General features: G+C 43.2%; 3 protein-coding genes across 3 annotated transcripts; 1 reads left to right on the top strand and 2 right to left on the bottom strand.

Annotated features, from left to right (window-relative positions):
- Positions 1–353: 353 nt before the first annotated feature.
- LOC120809187 (5-hydroxyisourate hydrolase) lies at positions 354–2,528 on the bottom strand. The gene is made up of 4 exons (XM_040162835.2): positions 2,410–2,528; positions 1,391–1,581; positions 1,116–1,251; positions 354–866 (listed from the first exon to the last, which is right to left on the bottom strand). Exons 2-4 carry the CDS (start codon positions 1,516–1,518, stop codon positions 777–779), a joined length of 354 nt encoding a protein of 117 aa, XP_040018769.1. The 5' UTR covers positions 1,519–1,581; positions 2,410–2,528; the 3' UTR covers positions 354–776.
- A 656-nt stretch (positions 2,529–3,184) lies between these two features.
- Positions 3,185–12,345, bottom strand: LOC144383780 (uncharacterized). The gene is made up of 6 exons (XM_078083068.1): positions 12,215–12,345; positions 9,717–9,780; positions 5,236–5,399; positions 3,981–4,094; positions 3,528–3,679; positions 3,185–3,285 (listed from the first exon to the last, which is right to left on the bottom strand). The coding sequence occupies exons 2-6, from the start codon at positions 9,770–9,772 to the stop codon at positions 3,247–3,249; spliced, it is 525 nt and encodes a 174-aa protein (XP_077939194.1). The 5' UTR covers positions 9,773–9,780; positions 12,215–12,345; the 3' UTR covers positions 3,185–3,246.
- A 2,015-nt stretch (positions 12,346–14,360) lies between these two features.
- LOC120808816 (fibulin-7) lies at positions 14,361–18,729 on the top strand. Its single transcript, XM_040162013.2, has 7 exons — positions 14,361–14,503; positions 15,121–15,256; positions 15,373–15,543; positions 15,614–15,832; positions 15,978–16,106; positions 16,192–16,327; positions 17,374–18,729. The coding sequence occupies exons 1-7, from the start codon at positions 14,414–14,416 to the stop codon at positions 17,726–17,728; spliced, it is 1,236 nt and encodes a 411-aa protein (XP_040017947.2). The 5' UTR covers positions 14,361–14,413; the 3' UTR covers positions 17,729–18,729.
- Positions 18,730–20,285: the final 1,556 nt, after the last annotated feature.

The raw sequence follows: 20,285 nt of genomic DNA, 5'->3' as shown, positions 1-20,285 counted from the left end.
TAACCAATGTGACATAATTTATTGATTTAATTATCTGTAACATTGCTTAATTACATTCAGGCATCAGAAACGCCAGTACTGGGTCCTCACAGGAAACCTTTTCTCTGATTGGCCGAGAGAAAGAGACGTTAACGCCCACGCTGTCTTCAAGTTTCATGGGACTGTTACCAAACACGGACTGACGGTGCGTTTTTCAATGATCGTTTTATTCCTACTCTTACAAAATGACATACTGTAAAAGTTAGACTAAATACTTAAAATATTAAAAATGTTTTGTTCGTGAGAAGAAATACATGCAATAAAGGGTCAATAAAGCAAAAATAAAGAATTCAAATTAAGAGACTGGACAATCATCACACTTCAACTGTTTTATTAATATTTTTCTGTGCAACCTGCAATTTACAATTATTTTTTATTTAATGCAAGTTATTCTTAATTCTAACTCAAAACTATGAAATGCACGGTACAAACGGTAACGGTAAGTTTTATAGTTAAAAACATCAATCAAAATGCCTCAAAATAAACTCATATTACATAGATTTTTAATTCATTATCAAAGACAATGAAACAGCTGAAACAAATTCAGCAATTTTTTGCCCTGAAAAATCTTAAAATCTTTTAAAAATCGTACTAATACGAAATGAACAATTTAAATTTAGAATCAACCAACGATTTCAGCCTACAGCTGTATACAATATTTGTATGAATACAAAGTATACAGAGGGTACATTCTGAAAAACTATTAAAATAGTCTCAAATGAAGGACATAACTTCCCTCAGCTTCCTGTGTAGATGCTGTAGGAGAACCGAGTCATCAGCAGTGGGAGGTGGATCCTCTGATGATGGTCACTGATGGAAAACACAACCTGGAAACATACAGTAAAATATAAATAATCAATCATCTTCAATTCTTTTTCAAGTGTGTCTGAAAAGAGCCATGGAAATAAATCCTATTGTTATTACTATTTATGTTGATTATTTTATTATGTTCATGTTCACCCCAAAATCAAAGATTGTGTTTTAAATTATGTTTGTACTTCTTCTTAACTCGAGGGTAAAGGATCCACTGTGTTAACCTTCTAAGTAAACGTGATGAGTTCAGGGACTCAGCTCACCTCCACGTAGGGGTGTAAGGATGTCTGGCCGCGGCTCTCCCAGTAGGAGCCCGTCTCAAAGCGCAGCTTGTAAGTTCCAGGGCCCAACTCCTCGCGGGCAGCGAGTCCTGAGCAGCGTCCATCTTCATCCGTGGTCCTACACGTGAAATCTATCTTTAACTCAATAATTGCACCTCTTAATGCAGGGATGAAGTGGTGAAGTTTCATGTTGATATCTAATCTTTAACTCAATAAATGCTCCTTTAATGTAGTGATGAAGTGGTGAAGTTTCATACCCCAGGCTCAGCAGGCTCCAGACCATCAGCGGGGGCTCCAGCCGGTGCAGGCTGAGCGCCACGCGGGCTGCCGGTACGCCGTCCACGCTGTTCATCACGTGAGTGGTCAGGGTGCAGGACTCCATCATCTGACACGGTGGGGACAAGGCGGAGCTTTACCTGGGGGGCCCTTCAGGTTTATCGGCTGGTCTCTGTGGGCGGGGGAGGGGCTTTGAGTGATTGATGCTTCGACATAACAAGTTTCATTTAAAATATTACAACTTTAATCAAAGTGTATCTTATATTCATAAAGTACTTCGTTATCACATTAAATGCAGGATGTCAATCATTTAGGGGCGGGTCTATCGGGAGTAATGGAATTATTCTACAAAAGGAGGTCTTCCTCACAGAGAGCGCCATGTTTGTATATAGCCCTGAGCGGACAAACCAAACTCTAAAAGGAACCTTTGTCTGGCTCAGGCTTCAGTCTGCATTTAAATAAAATACAATAAAATATGATTCATTCACTCATGAAGACCAGTGAGAAAACTTCAGATAACAAAGACATACAAACAGTTTCCGTCTGTCATGTGACGCACAAAAACACTCCTTCCACATAGATGTCATGTTTTGCCACAAAACTTTCCTCAAACATTTTAACTTCTGAATATACTGTGTGTTACATTAAGTTGATGCTTTTCTTCATCGAGGGAAATAAGTTGAAGTGAAGTGATCTACTGTTCAGAATGACATCAGTTAAGGTTATATTTCAATAATTCATAATAATAAACAATCAATAGCAGATTAAAGGACTCATCCATGGTTCATGATATCATCAGGGTATTTTTTAGCAGGCATCATGTGTGTTCCCAGTACAGAACCAGTGAAACATGGATTGAACAGGAAGGAGGATGAGAAACATATTTGTTTTAAGGAGTTGAGGTTTAGAAGTTGACCCTCACTCAACAAAAAGAGACAAAAACCTTCATGAGCATTCGATCGTCTGCTGATTCTCTCAAAGGTAAAAAGTGCAGCCTTACCTGTGTGTGCGCACGCCTCTCTGCCTCTACCAGAGCACCTCTTACCCAGCATGCACCGGGGCAAAAGTTGCCTCAGTCCTCATGTGATCACTCATTGATCGACGCCAGATAAACATCCACTGATTGAATCCAAAGCAAGTTATTGATTATTATTGAGTGCTGTTCAGGAGTTGGATTGTTGTTTCTGATGCATCTGTGTTATTTGTCTCTTTATTATCTGTGTCTTTATTAGCTCCACAAAGGAGGTGATGTTTCAGCTGTGCTCAATGAGACCACATTGTGTCTGTTTCCGTGTTAAGTTATTTAAGGGGATGGTGAAGATAATACAGTAAATTATCAAATATAATATATTAATGACAAATGTCTTTGTGATCCATTTTCTAAACTAAATAAAGTTACTTTACACATCAATACAGAAAAATAATATTACACAAACAAAACTATTAAAAAAAATATCTATTTCAGGAAAAATACCTTTAATAAGCCCTGAAATACATGAAGCACCAAGGACAACAACAACTGAAAACTACAGTGATTCAAAGAAAGATCATTGGAACCTTTTCTAGCAATTTGGGCTTTCATCCATCTCTGTGGAGACAAACACGGAGACAAGTCTGTAACCAGACGTCTTCTCCGCCTCCTGGAAACAAAACCGACCAATAAGCATCAGCGTTTGAACTTTACGATCTTTTCCTAAACTTTTTTTAGTCGCTGGACATAAAAAAAAGTGAGATTGTTAAACAATGAAACAATGAGCGACAAACTAAAACGTCACTGGTTTGATGTTTTATTAAAGATGTCCGTCTCGGGGTCAACGGTCATCCCTGAGCTGCACAATCACAGATTGTCCTCCAGGTCCGACTGATGGCGCTCCACCTGGAAGCAAACAGGAAGTGGCTCTTAACGAGACACCGGGTACGTCTGACAGTGCACTACAATTAGCCCTCGTTAACACGCACACGCACACACACACACAAACACACCTGCACACACACACACCTGCACACATTGGACATCATCACGTTTCCGCCTCAAGAAACCGCATGAGAAAAGAAAAGAAACCAAATGAGCCGCACCGCATGAGTTATTTATGTCTGGGCAGTAGTGTATATATTTACCCGGTGGGAGTATCTGTGGGGGCAGTAGAGCTGATAGGGCAGCAGCTCGTCCCCGCTGGCCTCTCCTGGTTCCGGACTCTCTCTCTCCAGACTGCTGACTGAACCTCGATGAGGAGAAAACGACACACTGGGCTCCCTGACCTGAGGACACTCTAACACACACATACATACACACACACACACACACACACACACACACACCTGTCAATCAGAGTGTAGCCCTGGAATGGACCATCATTTACTAAATGAACATAATCTCTATTGAAGAAGACTGAGACCATAAACTCATGTTTACAATGTTTACTGAGGGATTAAATCAAGAGAGAAGTAGAGTCATTTCCTCATAGACGTCTATGGGACCAGAGGAGTCGCCCCCTGCTGGTCACTACAGAGAATGCAGCAACCCATGAAGCTCTGTCTTATTCGGTGGGACTGCTTGTTGCCCACGGTTACCTGAGCTGTCCTTCCTCTGTCTGTCCATCTTGTCCACGCAGTCCAACAGACCATCGATCTGGACCTTAATCTCCATCAGCTCCTTCTTTATGCAGAGGACCTCCGCCATCTTTACTGAAGTCAGAGAGAGAGAGAGAGAGAGAGAGAAAGAGCGAGACAGGGACAGAAACAGGGAGAGTGACAGAAAGAGAGAGAGAGAAAGGTAATTGGGGACAGCTGGGAACGCTATGACGTCACAGCTTGTGGACCCTCTTTTGCTCTCAGAACCTTTTCAATGGTTTAATCAGTTTATGTATCTCAGCTCATAAATACTTCTTACTGACAAAATTCTGAATCCACTAAATTAGTCTGTTCCCTTAAAGCCCCGCCCACCTGTACACCTGTAACTCTACACAGGGAGCTTTGACACCCGGGAATCAAACCCTCTGCCATCCCGCTCAGGACGTTTCCTTTAGAGTTCGGGTCGGTTTGGTTTTTAACCTGTCGGGTACGTCTCCACCCCCTCTCCTCCCCCCCTCAGCGACCTCCCCCCACACTACTTCCCCCCAGGAGTCATGCTGCGGGGGCGGATCTGTCCGTGGTGATGTGTTGAAGTAGAAACAATTCTCACTCGCCACGCGTCATAAACCCCGCCGACAGGCCTGGCTGAGTTACAGCGGGGGAAGCTTTTAATCAAGAGACCATCTGGCGCCCCCCCCCACTTTGTTGCCGCCTTCTCCGCAGCACCCTGGGGGCCCCCCCACCGAGGCGAGGAGACACCGCGAGCAGGGTCCTTAGAAGGATGCTCGGAGCTCGGGTAGAGATGTTAGAAAAAGATTCCTCTCCTGGCTTTGACAATGGAAAAGTGGTAAAGGTTCAGAGGGTGGAGGCCTTTAACACGCGAGGGCGTGGCCTTCCGCTGGTTAAAAGCCTTTAAACCACTCGACTGCGGCTATAAGGACATGGATCTGTTTGGTGCAATGAGCTGGTGGATCTCAGTGGATGGATGCAGCTCATAAATACTTCTCGCTGAGGATTATACTCGATCAATACTCCTATTGGTTCTTTTTTGATCACATTGTGAGATATTTAAAACAGAAAAGAATCAACGGTGCTTCTTTATTCTTGCCCGATGCCCCCCCCCCCATGGGTGCGCTAACGCTACCGGCAGCGGCCATTATATTCAAGAGCTTTGAATTTTCTATTTGGTTTTGTAGTTTAGCTTCAATTATCTTTGCTACAAGAAAAGTGGTGGAGTGCAGCGTCACTCCCTCACATGCAGAGGTGGAGGAGGCGGGCATCTGGCCGCTTCTGCTGGCAGCTCGTGGGCTCCTCTTCCTCAGAGCTCCTGTGGAGGAGGAGCAGGAGGAGGGGTGAGGCCGTCTGATAGGACCAGGATCCACCTGGACCGAGGAGGGCCCCCGCTGGTAACCCAAAACCCTGCAACACAGAGCAGACTCCCAGAATGCAACATACAGCAGACTCCCTTGATGCATCACGGAACAGACTCCCAGAATGCAACACAACCTAATTGAAAATGAAAGCTCTATTTCGTAACGAGACGTCAAGTGAAAGTGAACTGGAGTTAAATCTGCAGCCCCCTCAAAACTTGCCCCCACACTCACCCTCGCTCATACTCCCTCTTCATAACCCCCCCTCTCAGAGCATGTTGTGCTGCAGGTGAGCTCGTACCAACGCCGCCAATTTGATGCAGAGAGCAATAGAGGAAGAGACCTTTCTCTGCCTCTGTTCATTATGTCTGACACCCTTTGATCCCAGAATGCACTGCTCCAGAGTACAAACATGCCACTGTCAAAATACTCAAAGTAGAGAAGTTGAGTCATCTTCTCATACACAGGACCTGCTGGTCACTACAGAGAATGCAGCTTTAACACATGAAGCTGTGATTTGTCATTATCGACAAGCGGGAATCACGATGCAAAATAGTAACAAAATGTGATCTATTTGTTGTTTGGTTCGTTTTTAGACCTAACTGCTGTTTTAGTTTTTTTTTAAACTATTTTGGTTTAGTTGTTTAAACTGTTTTATAAAACCCATCCACTATGTTTTTCCAGAACGGAGGGGCTTCTCAATGATGGTCAACACATTTCATTAATACTTGAAGCTCTGCGTAGCTCCGTATTTATTTTCGACACCAGAGCTAATTTAATTGTTTAACGAGTTTACTTCTCTGCACTCATTCAGCACCTTCTCCCAAGGTCATAATCTAACAAAATAAATAGTTTGTTGTGTTGTTTCATTTGTTGGTATATATTTATTTAATTACATACATTATACAATATTACAGAAGCATGCTTAATGAAAAAAAAAACATTTTGAGTAATTGGGACAGATTTTACTGATTGTGCGCAAAATTCTAGCGCGCACAATCACACACGTCCCTTTTATCTCTCTCTTCACCTTTAGTTGATCTCCATCCATCTCAATATTCCTGCTCTGCCTCAATGGATTCTAGAGAGGGTTTTTGTAACCTCCCCCCATCCTGTCTCTGCTTGTTGAGTGCAGTTTTTCCTAACGGCTGTATTTTGTGCATGATGATGGCGGGTGGATGGTGGGCCGATGGGGGGCCGGGAGCTGCACTCGTCCTCACAACTGCTACCGGCTGAAAGCACAACACAGCAATGTCGAACTGGAAATCACTCACAGCTTTGTTCTTGTAGGGTATCAAAAACTGATAATCCACGTTGCATGAATTATGTAATCAATAAAGAAATCGCTGAAAACGCTGTAATTCCAGTGTACAACTGTAATTTTAATTATTAGTGTTAACAATGCATGAATATAATTGTATTAAATGTAATGTGATCAGCAAATGCATGCATGTAATACGTAATATAACTATCTACATTGACCGAGAGACATTCAAAATCCAAGTTACATTGAACGCAGCATTAGTGTAACACCTCATTGCACCACTTTATCTATGGAAAACTCTAAATAACTAAGTTTACATTCAGCCATCACCATCCATTTATACTGATTAGGGCCCCCCCCTCACCGGCCCGCTACAATCAGCGGCGGCGGTTAATGGGCCGCACACAAGGCGCCACGAGCCCCGCTGGGCTCGGATCGAGGGAGCGGGTCCGGAGGTGAGGAGGTGAGGAGATGAGGAAGTGAAAAGGTGAGATGATGAGGTTGTGAGGAGGTGAAGTGGTGAGCAGGTGAGGTGGTGACCTCAGGCGGCCCACAGAGGAACTTATGTCCGTCACAGCAAAAGCCGGTTTGCGCCTCGTAGAAGGATCCCCGTCGTGGACGCAGTCGTCCTGACGTCACATATTGGTTTGTGGACAGATGTTATAAAGCCGCAAGTTTGGCTTTTTTTGACGCCACCATCTTAGTTTTTACAACCAGTGACAGGACAGGAAGTGACCATACTTGGACCGAGGAGGACTCTGGTAGAGACCTGTCAATCAGCGTGTAGCCCCGCCCTAAAGCATCACTTGCTTCTTCCATTTAGAGTCAAACAGAGTCTGTTTGACTCTAAATGGACCATAATTTACTAAATGAACATCATACTGTATTGAAAAAGACTTGGAACTAGAGTTTGAGAAAATAAACTAATGTTTACAATGTTTACTGAGGTAACAAATCAAGAGAGAAGTAGAGTAATTTCCTCATACGGGACCAGAGGAGTCGCCCCCTGCTGGTCAGGAGAATCTATTATTTTACTTGGCCCATAATGATCTCAGAGTGCGTCTCACCAAATGTTACTCAATGCTTTGTGCGAATGCATATTGAGATGCTAACATGCTAACAATAACAAGGCCGGCAAGCCAGCATCGAATATGTATGACAATTACACGTTTTTTCTACTGTATTGTGCAAAGCAGGAAGAGGGACATTGAGGGCAACCGTTCTGAACACATTCGTTAACGGACGTCGGCAGGTCTGTCTGCATTGTCATCTCAGTCATAAGCTTTAGTCTAAACATGCTTCTGGTGGATGAAGTGAAACCGCCATCGCAGCGCCATCAAATGAGACATTTAGATTTAAAATAGGAGGCTGTTCAGTTTTATCTCAGAGGATCCCCCCGTGTGTGTGGGGGGTGGGGGGTAAATGCTGTCGGTTTTCCTGTTGTTATTGTTTTGTTTGGCCTCTTTGTCGACCTGTTATTTTTCTCCTCAAAGGAAACAATGATTCATCGCTTTCCACTAAACGCTCCACTCATAATTACAGTCTCCTCCCTCTCTCTCTCTCTCTCTCTCTCTCTGAGCGGAAGGAGTGCTGAGTGTGCGGAGCGTGAGGTGAATTGTTTGGATGTGTTTCCTATCTGTTATCTCGTGTATTTTTCGGCGTGGTTTCTGGTGTGGTTCGTGGGGTGAATGCGTGTTGGTGTGTACGTGTGACTTTTCTTTCTTTTTATGTGTTTTTGTCTGCGTTTGTAGCCGGTCGGCATGTCGGACCTCACGGGGCTGACGCGGAAGCACGGCGTGAAGCTCGCGCCGGGCTTAATCACTGCTGTAATCACTTTAAAGTGGCAGCTGGTAAAGGTGTGGATCATTTAATGACTTTATTTTGTACTGGGTCATTTCATTTAGGATGATATCAATAATTTCTCAGTTCATTACGTTCTGTTTTGCAAAATCCAAAATATAAGTAATTAAACTAATATCAGATAAATGTTGCTCCTAAAAGTAAAAACTACAATAGTTGATGACAGGAAAGTTGATCTATAAAGTAAGAGGACATGGAAACCTTTATGTCCTCAGAATTGTACTTAAGTAATTGTACTTTCCGCCACTGTAAATTTATGTTGAGCCAGTTAAAGTAAAAATGTTCTGCTTCATTAATCAGATTTCACTCTTTAAATTTGAGCCCCCTCAAAAGCTCCAGTACATGAAGGACGAACTGCAAGCTGCAGCTATTGAAATCCCTCTCATCGGATGAACTCATCGGTCCTTTGTGGGGGATGATGATTTCACGAAGGATTAACTGCCGGTAACCTTTGATCCCTCCAACTATGTCTCACGCTGAAGGCGATCTAAGGACTGAGATTATCTCACAGAGCTGCAGAATTATGTGAAAGTCGAAGCAGTGTTCACGTTGGAGAGAGCACAGATCCTTGCGGTCCCTTTGGAGGCCATAAATCCGGTCCCGGCTTTAATCCTCCCGGCGACGGTGGGATTTGGGAGGACGGTTTGTCTTCAGGCTCCATGCAACCAGAGAATGAGGTCAGAGGAAGGTACAGCTGGACCGCCACCGACATCGGCTTCACACGGACACCAACCACGGAAAACTACTCAGTATGCTCCTCCTACTGGGAAGAGTACTACTGTCATGTATAAATAAAATTAAAGTGTTAAATTAAAATATTATGCTAAATGCACACATGGGATTCATTTATTGCATTTAAATTTATAGCCCTAACAATTTTACGGAATACAGGTTTTCAGATGCATTTGCTGCAGTAAAATGTACTAATGCTACACTAGACATTAATACAAGTAATATGATTAGTAACTCATTAACTGTAATGATTTAACTATTAATACATTACTTAAAGAAGAAATTTGGTTGCAGATATACTATACAAGAAAAGCGAGAAATCAAAAGAAAAGGTCCACCGACGCCAGCGAGCCATTTCGTCATAATGACGGTACTAAAAGGTGGTTCAATTCAGGTGGGACTTTTAACAAAACCTCTGAGTGAAATTAAGGAAAAGATCATCGTTTAAATTGCTTGAATTCAAGCTTTGGATTGTGATATTGGACATGCGGCGTAGCTGCAAAGACTCACCTCTCGGGGGCGCCGCGTCCTCTCTCGGCTGCTGCGGTTTGACCGGCGCTGTTCATGCCGCTGTCTGAGAAGCAATAAACAAAGGTCACATCAGGATGGACACAGAGGCCAGCCGCCCCACCACCACACTGCAATTATTTTCCTCTCACTTTCATGATACCTTCCTTATCTTTCAAGTCAGCCGAGATTCCTTTTTGGAACACGGCAAAAAATCCCAATCCCCAAAATCTGTAAAGGCAAAGGTGGAAAAAAACGTCTAGCTAAGATTTACCCGTCGTTCAAAAGGTTTAAGGCGCATTGATTTATGCCCCCACTAGGGGCAGTATAACACAACAACAAGACCATCTAACATATATATATATGAACTCACAGTGACGTCACCCGATTGTGTTCGGGATACAGATTTAAAGCCTTGAGCTCCCCATCTTGTTTTTTGGCTTCCAATAAGTATTCCAACATGTAGTTGGCGTTAAAATGAACAAAAGAGGGAAGCTTTTGGACACCGGGCGAGCGAGTGCAAAACTCCGAGGGAATATAACAAATACCAGATACTAAATGATGATTGTGCCTTCCAGCTGCCTTCAGCTGAGCCATTGTGCATCATCGACTCTCTGAACTCTGAACTGTTTGCTGTACAACAGAAAGGTTTGCCTTTGTTCCTGCTGTGTGCCTGTTGTGCCTTGCACCCATTGCGCTTGCAGTTGAGGAAATGTTGACATGCCTACAAACTTCGAACCACATTCACTTCATCAGGATACAATAGGAAGTGCACTCAGGGGAACTGAGGACCTTGTTGGCATATAGGTGGATAGCTAGGTGGTGAGGTTGGCCGGTAGGTTGGTTTGTTGATCCATTGATTGGTTGGTAGGTGGCTAACTCAGTATGTAGGTAGTTCAGTTGGTTGATAGTTAAATTGGTAGGTAGGTAGGTATTTGGGTGGGTTTGCTTGTTTGGTATGTTGGTTTATTTGAAGGTAAGTAAGTTGGTATACAGGTGGTTTGGTAAGCTGGTTGGTTGGTTGTTTGGTATGTAGGTATGTTGATAGATAGGTAGGTTGGTAGATCGGTTTGTGGGTAAGTAGGTAAGTTAGTGTGTAGCTGTGAGTTGGTTTCTTGGTCGGTTGGTTGGTTAGTAGGTAGGTAGATACAGGTACTTGAAAACTGCACTGTGTGTTAAAGCAGTGGTCCCCAACCACCGGGCCGCGGACCGCTATTGCCCACCAGCGAACACAGAGCGCGCGACTACTAAACCCCCCCGTCGGTCGTTCCGCCCGCAACGACTACTACCTCCCCGTTATTCCGCCGGACCTTCTCGACCGGTCCGCAAAATATTGTCTGACATGGAAACGGTCCGTGAGGTAAAAAAGGTTGGGGACCACTGTGTTAAAGGTCCCATCGTATGCCCATTTTACCACATGTTGATATGGTTCCTTCGGGGCTTAATGAAATGTCTTTAACATACTTGGTCAAAATACCACAAGGATCATTTAAAACTGCACCCTTTTTACCCCGTCTGAAACATTTCATTATCACGAGAGAAGGATAAGGAAACTCATTCTCAGTCACTCAAGCATGACGTCTCTGACGTACAAGAACCATAACTGTCAGGATGGCAGGTGTAGGCAGGACTCAAACCCAGAGATTAAAAAAAAAACTTCATTACTCAAGTTTCAAAATCAAAAGCCAAGGGGGCAAAACGCAGAAATTCCAAATCAAAGAAAAGGCCAAGGGAGAAAAACGCAGACATGAACCAGGAACACTCTGACTTGGACTTCCAGACATTCAACAATGACTCGACAAGTGACAAGAGACACACAGGGCTTAAATACACTAGGGAGGTGTAGGTGATCGGACACAGGTGGAAACAATCATGACACGACAGACAATCACAGGGGATGACAGGACAAGGCAGGAAGTGAAGTTACCCAGGGAGACAAGAAGCAGAAAACTACAAAATAAAAGGACGTGAACCCAAACCGTGACAATAACAAATAGTGGGAATTGTTTTTTTCCAGAATTTTGGGGTCGGTAGACATGCAAGATACCCAAATTATTGTGTAGAATTTTCAAAATATGTCACCTTTAAAATGTATTTCATTAACAGTAAAGAGTACTATGACAGAACATAAGTTCAACGTAACTTAAAAGTAATTGCATGTATATTGAACATCCGACATCCAAAACTAATTGAGTTAAACGTGAATATGTGACTAAGTAGTTTGTTTTCAGTGTCCAGTTTGTCTCAATCAAGAAACAAGATGTTGTGTCATTTCAAGCTTTGAAAATTTCTTTTGTCATGCTTGCTCTTATTTTTACAAACTGAAGTTACTGTACACACACATAGAAAACCTCAAAAGCACATGTGTATGCAACACACACACCTGCCCCTTTGCAGCATCTCAACAGTCGCACAGAATCAGCATTTTCAGTTACCACATTTTTTCAAACACACCGATCTTAATGAGCGTGTGTGTGCGGGTGAGTGTGTGTGTCACTCACATTTTTCTTGGTGTCTTGGAAAGTCGCTCCTGAAATGGGTTGAAAGAAGAAGAAGAAGAAGAAAGGGAAGAGGAGCAGAGAGTCTCTTAATGATGCTTCCCTGACAGGGAGAGAGAGGGTGAGGATGTGGATCGTACCATCTGACACTCACAGACGGGGGGAGAGGAGGAACGACCGCCTCATTTCTTAGGGGGGGGGGGGTCTGAGAGGAGAGGGAGTGTGAAGCAGGTAAAAAGTCGAGCGAAATAGAAAAGAAGTTGCTCCATTGATTGAAAAACACCAATGTGTTTGTCCTGTGGAGATACGGCGCACCCTAGTGGAGGAAAAAAGGATTATTCACGTGGAAATATTACTGTATGATTTTAAAAACGTCTGCAGTGTAAACTATCCTTTGTTAAGAAATATGAAATATTAAGACACTACAAGCGAGATTGTTATTATGGTTTTACTTACATACATTAAATGACATTGACAACATGTCATTTAGCTGACGCTTTGATCCAAAGTGACTTACAATAAGTGCATTCCACCATAGGTTGAACATACACAACATACACAAATTTAACCCTTTCTTCGGGCAGCTACTATTTAGTTCCTGTGGAGGGGGGGATTCTGATAGTTACAGAGTGGCGTGAAACCACTATTTATACGTTGTTTTTGTTAGTTGAACAGCTGTTCAGCTCAGCATCTACTCTGCCCGCTGCTCTTTAATGATCCTCCTGCCAGCTGCCTCATAAGAGAGTGACACAAACATCCAGATGTTATGGCAGCAGACAGTTGGTCCTGCAACGTTTCAGATTCTGGACAACGACCAATAAACGACACAAAAATGTGAAATACTTGCTTATCAACAGTGAATGTCCTGGGCTTTTATTATGAAACGTAAGAACCAGGAGTGGATGTGGTTTGTGCTGAATTTGCTATTGTGGCTTGTTGTTTTGACCAGGCGACAACTTCCAGGTGTGTAAAGTGGAGTCAGAACTTCATGTGTTAAAGCTGCATTCTCTGTAGTGACCAGCAGGGGGCGACTCCTCTGGTCCCATATAAGGAAATGACTCAACTTCTTTCTTGATTTGTTCCCTCAGTAAACATTGTAAACATTAGTTTATGGTCTCAATCTCTAGTTTCAAGTCTTTAATACAGCATGATGTTCATTTAGTTAATTATGGTCCATTTAGAGTCAAACAGACCATACAGCATTTCTATGATATTTTTTTTGTTTAGTAGAAAATGTACTCATTAAAAATAGCTGACATTACCACATTAATTAAATTTTTAACATATGATACTTAGAGAACCAAAAAAAGTGACATGCTACGGTTTGGTGTCGGAGCGGAGGCAGAAACACAGACAAATAAAACTCAAAACCATCAACGAACGTTTAGCTTCAGTCCGATCTCCTCACAGACATAAATATGTTTACCTCTGGAATCTGGGAAGCGTTGATTGGTAGATGAAAGTTTAATCAGCCTTCATAAATCGACCAGCTGGTCTTTAATCGCGGAGGCCATAATGTGACTTCATTTTTAATCAAAGTTGTCCCATCTTATTAAGACACGGAGATGAGGGGCGTCTCCTGGGTTCTGTGTTTATCTCAGAGTTTAACCTCCATCAGAAGCTTCCCAGCATGCATTGCAACAAGGGTTTATCCATCAGGCCAGAGGCACGCAAACACATGCACATGCATGTATTTGTACATTGTTGTAGGTTTTTTTTAACACTTTAAGTTAATTTAGCTAATTTTACTCAAATAGTTTTAAAGTATTCTCTTAAAAATCATTTGATTAATCTACAAGAGAAACATTTAGTAGAAGATCTTCTTTTTCACGTCTTGTGTGTTTTTCATCCGCTTCTTTAAAATCATAAACTTCCAAAGTTTGGGATCACATTCCAGAAGCTCGAGAGTGAAATTTGGTTATTTCATTTTGTTTAGTTATTGTTTAAATTCTTTTTAATGAAAACGAGCAGCTTTCTGATAAAAGAAAGATGTTCGATCTCTCCTAGTTGAAGACTAGATTTCTTGGGTTGCTGATGAAGGGAAAGTGTGGTTCCAGATGTCGCTGACTTCCTTCCTCCTCCTAAATATCTAACCGGGGGCGGGGGGCATTTTTACACGCACCCTCGAAAAGCCACGGAGCCGAGGAGCTGGTTTAGTTCTGGAGACACGGCCGATCAGTTGGAAGCAACGAGAAGATCAGGATGAAGATCGTTGTGCTGATGCTGTGTCTTCATCACACGGCGGCTTCTTCTTCTTCTTCTTCTTCTTCTTCTTCTTCTTCTTCAGCTCAGGTGAGTTCAGGTTACCATGGCAACATGCTAGAAGTTATTGTAAAGGTTTGAAGTCCTATCGGCAGAATTTTGTCCTCACTTTACTTCACATGTGGTTGATCGAGGTAACGGATATAAGTATTATTACCAAAAATGTACTTAAATTATCAAAAGTAAAATTACTCATATTTCGGAGTTATTGTTATTGTGTATTGTATACACGATATTCACGCATTATTATGTTCATCACATTAATGGGGAGCACATTTTAGATACCTTATATACTGCTGATATACAGTTATATTAATATCAATAATAATAATACAAGTTCTAATATGAATGTAGCACATTCAATTAATGTCTTAAAATGTCTTTTTTTATTTTAAGGTCCAATTTGTCACTTGGTTTTAATTTTTTGGTTTTTAATGACCTTTATTTTTGTGAGGCACTTGACAAGTACTCTATGAAAAAAGCATTTTGACTATTACTAGTTGTATTATTATGATAATAATTGAGTTTGAATAATGAAAGGTGTAGTTTATTATTATAGTATTGATGGTAATATTCATAGTAATTATAATCTAAACCACTAAACAATATTAGTCTCTAACCTCCTCCCAACCCCCCCCCGCCAACAGGAGTGTCCCTCCACCCAGAGCCTGCTGAACTTACTGCGGCAGGTGGAGAAGATGCTGGTGGTCCACGAGGCCTCGTACCAGCAGGGCCTGCGCTCCCTTAGGATGAAGATCAGTGCCCTGCACAACAGGACCGGCGGTGAGGAATCCGCCTTTCCATGACCTTTCCGTGACCTTTCCGTGACATCTCCGTGACCTCTCTGTGACCTCCGTGAACTCAGGAGGCTAATGGACACGCCTCTGTCCACTCCACAGCTTCATGCTCCAAACTGGAGCCCCCCCCTCACGGACGCAGGCTGGGCCGGGTGTTTGGCGTGGGCCACGAGGTCCACTTCCTGTGCAGGCCCAGATTCAAGCTGATCGGCTCGAGGACGCGGGTGTGCTTGGATTCCCAGAGGTGGAGCGGCCAGCAGCCCATTTGCAGACGTGAGTGCAGAGGCGTCAGAGACGGTTCGGTTTGAAATAAAAACAATTTTATAAAATGTTCTCATCGCAGGCTTCAACAGCACCGGGAACTTCTTGGCCTCCTTCTCTCCTGCTCCTTCCTCCTCACCTTCTCCTTCTTCACCTACTCCTTCCTGGTCTTCGTCCCCCACGTCTTTGTCCCCACCCTCCTCCGTCCGCCAGTCTCACTGCACTCACTTTCTGGGCTCCACCCGCTGCACCTGTGACGTGGGCTTCACCATCTCAGGCCGCGACAACAACATCTGCACAGGTGATAAATGTTCCTCGCCAATAACTACTGCATGTAATACAAGTACTGCCACTACTACTACTACAACCACTACTATGGACACTATTACCACTACTACTTGTACTCCCATTACTTGTACTTGAACCTGTACTCGTCTGTGTTGCAGACATCGACGAGTGTCTCCTCTTCCCTCTCGGGCGGCTCTGCGTCCATCGCTGCGTCAACACTCCCGGCAGCTTTCACTGCCTCTGCCCGGCTGGCTACGACCTCTCTGGGGAGGGTCGCGGTTGCACAGGTCCGAGGTCAAAGGCCCCACCCCTCCCATTTAGCCGGTTTGAGCCGTTTTGCTGATGCTTCTTCTTTTCCGTCTCCGTCCTCAGACGTGGACGAGTGCGAGAAGCAGTTGCACGACTGCGCGGCGGAGGAGGTGTGCGTGAACACTTTCGGGGGGTTCCGGTGCGTGAGGGTGGAGTGCCCTCGCATGATCAACGCCACCTACATCAAGACCTCGCCAATGTCAGTATCTCCGCCTGTACAGTCCTGGCCACACTCGTGGGATGTCTCTTTGTTAGGTTAGGACGGGTCTCAGTCCACCTGGTAGACGAGTACGACCGGTCTCAGTTCACCTGGTAGACGAGTATGACGGGTCTCCGTTCACCTGGTAGACGAGTACGACCGGTCTCAGTTCACCTGGTAGATGAGTATGACGGGTCTCAGTTCACCTGGTAGACGAGTACGACCGGTCTCAGTTCACCTGGTAGATGAGTATGACGGGTCTCAGTTCACCTGGTAGACGAGTACGACCGGTCTCAGTTCACCTGGTAGATGAGTATGACGGGTCTCAGTTCACCTGGTAGATGAGTATGACGGGTCTCAGTTCACCTGGTAGATGAGTATGACGGGTCTCAGTTCACCTGGTAGATGAGTATGACGGGTCTCAGTTCACCTGGTAGATGAGTATGACGGGTCTCAGTTCACCTGGTAGATGAGTATGACGGGTCTCAGTTCACCTGGTAGACGAGTATGACGGGTCTCAGTTCACCTGGTAGATGAGTATGACGGGTCTCAGTTCTTCTGGTAACTTCAGGATCAGGAAAGTTGTCAGAAATCATCCTCTGAGAAACATGATCAAACCTAATCTTTTGTTTTTTCGGGGACTCTGGGAAAGTTGATACAAAGACCCTGTTAGTTAGAAGAAGCGGCTGAGGTTGAGAGGCAAAAGCAAGATTTAACCCCATATTTCAAATGTTTTGGTGCCAAAAATGTGGCAGCCAGTGAACAAGTCCAGCTTCAGGATACCGTGGGTGTCAACAAGCTCCTTAAACTTTCTTTCTAAACGTCTTCTTCTTTAAACTACCTACTAACTCAACGCTCCATTGGTCTGAACCCTTGTTGTTCATAAACCAAAGAAGTTTGTTGTTTTATCTCAGAATTTGATTAATCACCTCCAGGAATCGTGTTTCATCTGAGAGACCAATCAAAGAACCCATCAAGCTGCAGAGGCCAGACAGGAAGTGACTAAAGAGATCCTAAGATGGACGATCTACTTGGTGTGTCCTCAGGCGCTGTGAGAGGAACCCGTGCATGCTGGGAGACAAGGCCTGCACTCAGGCGCCCAACTCCATCTCCTTCCACTTCCTGTCTGCGGTGTCCAACATGTCCACCCCCCGCGTCCTCTTCCGTGTGTCAGCGGCCCGCGTCCTGGGCGACACGCTGCGTTTCGGCCTGGCAGGGGGGCGGGGCCACTTCAGTGTGCAGCGCTCTGGCCGGAAGACCGGTGCCCTCCTGTTGGTGGCGCCCATTGAGGGTCCCGCCACCCTGGAGGCCGAGGTGGAGATGAGCGAGCTAGAGCGCCACAACCTGCTGGGCCGCTACCTCACCAAGGTCACGCTGTTTGTTTCCCCGTATGGGTTTTAGGGCGGGGGGGGGGGGGGTAAGGGTTCAAAGGGGTCACCAGAGACATTATTCACACTACAATCAGTTAGAAATGTAAAATGTTAATGTCAGAGAGAGTCTGTGTGCTGTGGGTGTTTATTATTTTAGAGGGAATAACAAAGGGAGGTTTGGACTCAAAGTGTTGCAACTTCCACTTTCATCAAGTGACATCAAGGTCATCGGTGAATGAACAAGTTCCTGTTGTAACAAAGCCCTTTAAAATAAATAATTATCTTCACATTTAAGTTTAGGGGCTAAGCATCACATCTTTTGTCTCTTATATCCTGTTCAATGTAAAATCTCTCATATTGTCTGTGTTGATGTGGCCGTCTATTATATTATATTTTCGAGGAGATTTGCTCAATATTTAAATACCTCCATAGCAAAGACAATTACAACGTGAGAAACAGAGCAAAGTCAAATATATTTTCTTTCCATGTGTTTAAAAGAGCTTTAGGGTTTAAAGTTTTTTTCCAGGTTTTCGTCACAATTTTTATTATTATTTTTTTTTTTTATTTAAAATTAAAGTCAATGTTTAGTTCAGTAACTTTAATGTTTTAGGGGGTTGCAGGTAACAAAACTATAATTTTTATTTATTTAATGAAGCTGTTAAATAGAGACTTAGAGCCCACATCAGAGGGGGAAACAAGTCAGGGGCTTTGTCACTGAAGGTCGTCAAAGCTATTAGCGCGTTACGACCCATATTTACACATATGGTTGGGCAGTGCCCTCTAGTGGCCGCAGCAGTCATGGCGGGAGCAAAGGTCAGGTGACTGTCTAAAGAGAACGAACACAATTTTGACCCAGTGGAACACTGTTATGTTACCTGACTTAAATCAGACCTGTTGTAACCAGTGAGTGAAATTCACAAGGGAGGGAGGAGGGGGGTTGAACCACTGAGAGATTCACTGTTTCTGTATAACTTCTTCTGTGTATAAGATCTAGCCACGAGTTAAAGAGTTTAATAAATCCATACAAAAGTGTTTCAGTCTATTCTTTTTATTATTGTTGTAATACTCGCAGTGATGAAATGTTACTACGAACATTACTGTACTCATGTGCTAATTTAAGGTATTTGCACATTACTTTAGTAATATTCCATGCTCTGCTACTTTTTACTTCTCCTCTTCTGCATCTCAGAGGTACATGTGCAGGTACACCAATGCCATCTTAGTTTAGATCGGGGAAGGAAGTCACATCTTTTTTCTTCTGCAGCAGATTGAATAGATTTTAATCCAGATAGTTATATGTATGTATAAGAGAATTATTTTTTGGAAAAAGAAGCTTGACTCTATGAGTTGAATGTTGTAACACATAATAATGATGCATGAGAGGCACACACTTTAGCTACTTATAAATTAGTATTTCTGATCTATCAGTGTTCACAAGGTAAGATTTTGCAGATATTTCTTCTCTGTACTTAATTTTATTATGTTACTACGTACATTACAGAAAAAACATGCTTACTCAGACATTGTGTCGTGTGAAGGTTTTAACAATTATTTTGTCAGACGCTGTAAAATCTCAAAGAAGGTACTTCTGAATGTTTTGAGGGCATTCGAGTACATAAATCACAGCTCCGCTCGACGTGTTTTTTGGTCGGGTCGGCCTGAAATATTTGACGCCAATGTGTGAGGCGGCCCGAAGCCTCCTCAGACCAGACAGAACGCACACATTAAAAACACACATGCTTACGTAGACACATTCTCACACACACGTACGAAACGGAAAAACACACAAAATACACCAGTACATGAAGACAGCGCTAACGGGCAAAAACGCACAGACATAAACCTGTACGCCGGCTGAGCTCGCGTGAAATGTTCACACAAGTGTGAGGATTTATAAACGTGCAGCTAAATGGGTCAAAAGTTATGAATCTGCTGCCATTTCATGCTTTTGTTTTGTAAAAGGTTTTTACTAATATACATTTATTACAGAGAACAAAAAGCCAATTATTTGTTTTACTACAACATGACTGTTTTCACAGCTATATAGCATTAGTAGCTATGTACATGGTTTATGTTGTGTTCTAAAAAGGAAGAAACTCCGGACAGAGAGAAAACATCTTGGATTGAAAAGTTAAAATCAAAAGTATTTAATAAAAGAAAAGGTGTTGTTATGAAACATCTCAGCTGAGGAGCTGCTGGTTGCTGCAATCAACAGGCCACAGAGCAGCTCATTCACCTCCACCAACCAGCTCCTAGAACAATGGGTGCCTACAGATATTTATACAGATCAGTCAAGGTGTGAAAGGTAGTGTCCACGCCCCTGGACATGTGACTTCTCCTGGTGCGTTCAATGTAACTTGGATTTTGAATGTCTGTCAGTCAATACCAGTTGTGGTGATCAAGCATTACATGCATGCATTTTGGTTGATTACATTACATTCATTACAATCATAGCTGTGCATTGGTATTCTATTGATTACATTTTCAACATTACAAGGGTATTACACTATTCTCTGGTGGTCAATTTACCTCCTAGACTTTTGCAAAGGCTTTGTCTTTTACCTCCATTTCTATAGAGATTTAAAAGG

Source organism: Gasterosteus aculeatus, chromosome X (assembly GCF_964276395.1).
Source record: "Gasterosteus aculeatus chromosome X, fGasAcu3.hap1.1, whole genome shotgun sequence".
Lineage (NCBI taxonomy): Eukaryota > Metazoa > Chordata > Actinopteri > Perciformes > Gasterosteidae > Gasterosteus > Gasterosteus aculeatus.
This window is presented reverse-complemented; position numbering and strand designations above follow the sequence as displayed.

Bases quoted from the DNA above. Each gene is read 5' to 3' on its own strand.
- LOC120809187 (XM_040162835.2), bottom strand. From the start codon at position 1,518: ATGATGGAGTCCTGCACCCTGACCACTCACGTGATGAACAGCGTGGAC. The intron at 1,252-1,390 runs GTATGAAACTTC...TTTCACGTGTAG, and splicing joins TGGAGCCTGCTGAGCCTGGG to GACCACGGATGAAGATGGAC. The intron at 867-1,115 runs GTGAGCTGAGTC...GTATGTTTCCAG, and splicing joins CCTTACACCCCTACGTGGAG to GTTGTGTTTTCCATCAGTGA.
- LOC120808816 (XM_040162013.2), top strand. From the start codon at position 14,414: ATGAAGATCGTTGTGCTGATGCTGTGTCTTCATCACACGGCGGCTTCT. The intron at 14,504-15,120 runs GTGAGTTCAGGT...CCCCGCCAACAG, and splicing joins CTTCTTCTTCTTCAGCTCAG to GAGTGTCCCTCCACCCAGAG. The intron at 16,107-16,191 runs GTCCGAGGTCAA...CTCCGTCCTCAG, and splicing joins GGAGGGTCGCGGTTGCACAG to ACGTGGACGAGTGCGAGAAG.
- LOC144383780 (XM_078083068.1), bottom strand. From the start codon at position 9,772: ATGAACAGCGCCGGTCAAACCGCAGCAGCCGAGAGAGGACGCGGCGCC. The intron at 3,680-3,980 runs GTAACCGTGGGC...TGTGTGTGTTAG, and splicing joins ACAGAGGAAGGACAGCTCAG to AGTGTCCTCAGGTCAGGGAG. The intron at 3,286-3,527 runs GTAAATATATAC...GTTTGCTTCCAG, and splicing joins CCCACAGATACTCCCACCGG to GTGGAGCGCCATCAGTCGGA.